This window comes from Fonticula alba (assembly GCF_000388065.1).
Source record: "Fonticula alba strain ATCC 38817 unplaced genomic scaffold supercont2.5, whole genome shotgun sequence".
Lineage (NCBI taxonomy): Eukaryota > Rotosphaerida > Fonticulaceae > Fonticula > Fonticula alba.
Genome location: NW_009242975.1, coordinates 893,346 through 894,342, shown reverse-complemented (window position 1 = coordinate 894,342; position 997 = coordinate 893,346). Strand labels below are relative to the sequence as shown.

Genomic DNA, 997 nt, shown 5'->3' with positions numbered 1-997 from the left:
CAGGTGCATTCTATTCACATGATACAGCATTAGCAGCGGATCGAACCGAGGCATGGCACCCGCTCCTGCCCCCGCCACCCCGCCGCTCGGGAGCCGGAAGCCATGTGCCGAAAAGGGAGGGGAGGTGCTGTGGGGGATATGGTCGCAAAGCGCGGAGGGAAGGGCGCTTTCACGGCATCATCCCCCGCCGGTGCCAGGGCCACCCGAGGAGGACCCCACATCTGGGGCGATCTCATCCGAGCATACTCCGCTTGCGGCCACGCACTTGCACCAAAGACAGGCGCTTGAGGATGAGCTTCACCCGGGCCGGCCACCGGGGGGCGCTCTTGGCGAAGGCCTCATTCTCGGTGGGGCCCTGCTCATAGTAGTGGATGATGCGGCGGAACTGACGGTCATCGGTCGGTCAGGGTGAGTGACATGCGTGGGGTCGGTGGGCCAAAAGCCGGAGGAAGAAGGGCGAAGCCCCTGGGTGAAGGAAGCCCCAGGCACGGAAGAAGCCCCCCTCCCGCCAAGAGAATACGCACAAAGTCCTCAGACGCCGGATGCGTCGAGGTGAGGGCACGCTCCAGCACATAGAGGTCCACCGCGGCGTCCTCCTCGGTGAGGGAGAAGAAACTCAAGCCGAAATCGATGAAACTCAGCCCGGCCTGATCGATGTCAGCATCGGACGTCAGGGCCGGAAGGGTGATGGTGGTTCCGTCGGCCGCCACGGCCCCGGCCGCCACGGCCGGCACGAAGGGAAGCATCAGGTTCGAGGTGGTCAAGTCACCGTGCATGATGTTGGCCGCGTGGAGTTGGCTTAGCCCGTGGCCAATGGCACGCGCCAGCCACTCGAGGTCTTGCATGAAGAGGGGGGGGGGAGGAGAGTCGCACGGTCAGCGAGGGCAAGCCGGGGGCAAGCAAAGCAGCAGCAGCAGCAGCAGCAGCAGCAGCAGCAGCAGCAGCAGCAGCAGCAGCAGCAGCAGCAGCAGCAGCAGCAGCAGCAGCAGCAGCAGCA

General features: G+C 65.1%; 1 protein-coding gene across 1 annotated transcript; it reads right to left on the bottom strand.

Annotated features, from left to right (window-relative positions):
• Nucleotides 1-232: 232 nt before the first annotated feature.
• Nucleotides 233-845, bottom strand: H696_03390 (hypothetical protein; the record flags this gene model as incomplete). The annotated part of the gene is made up of 2 exons (XM_009497256.1): nt 233-385; nt 525-845. 2 exons carry the CDS (start codon nt 843-845, stop codon nt 233-235), a joined length of 474 nt encoding a protein of 157 aa, XP_009495531.1.
• Between the last annotated feature and the right edge of the window lie 152 nt (nt 846-997).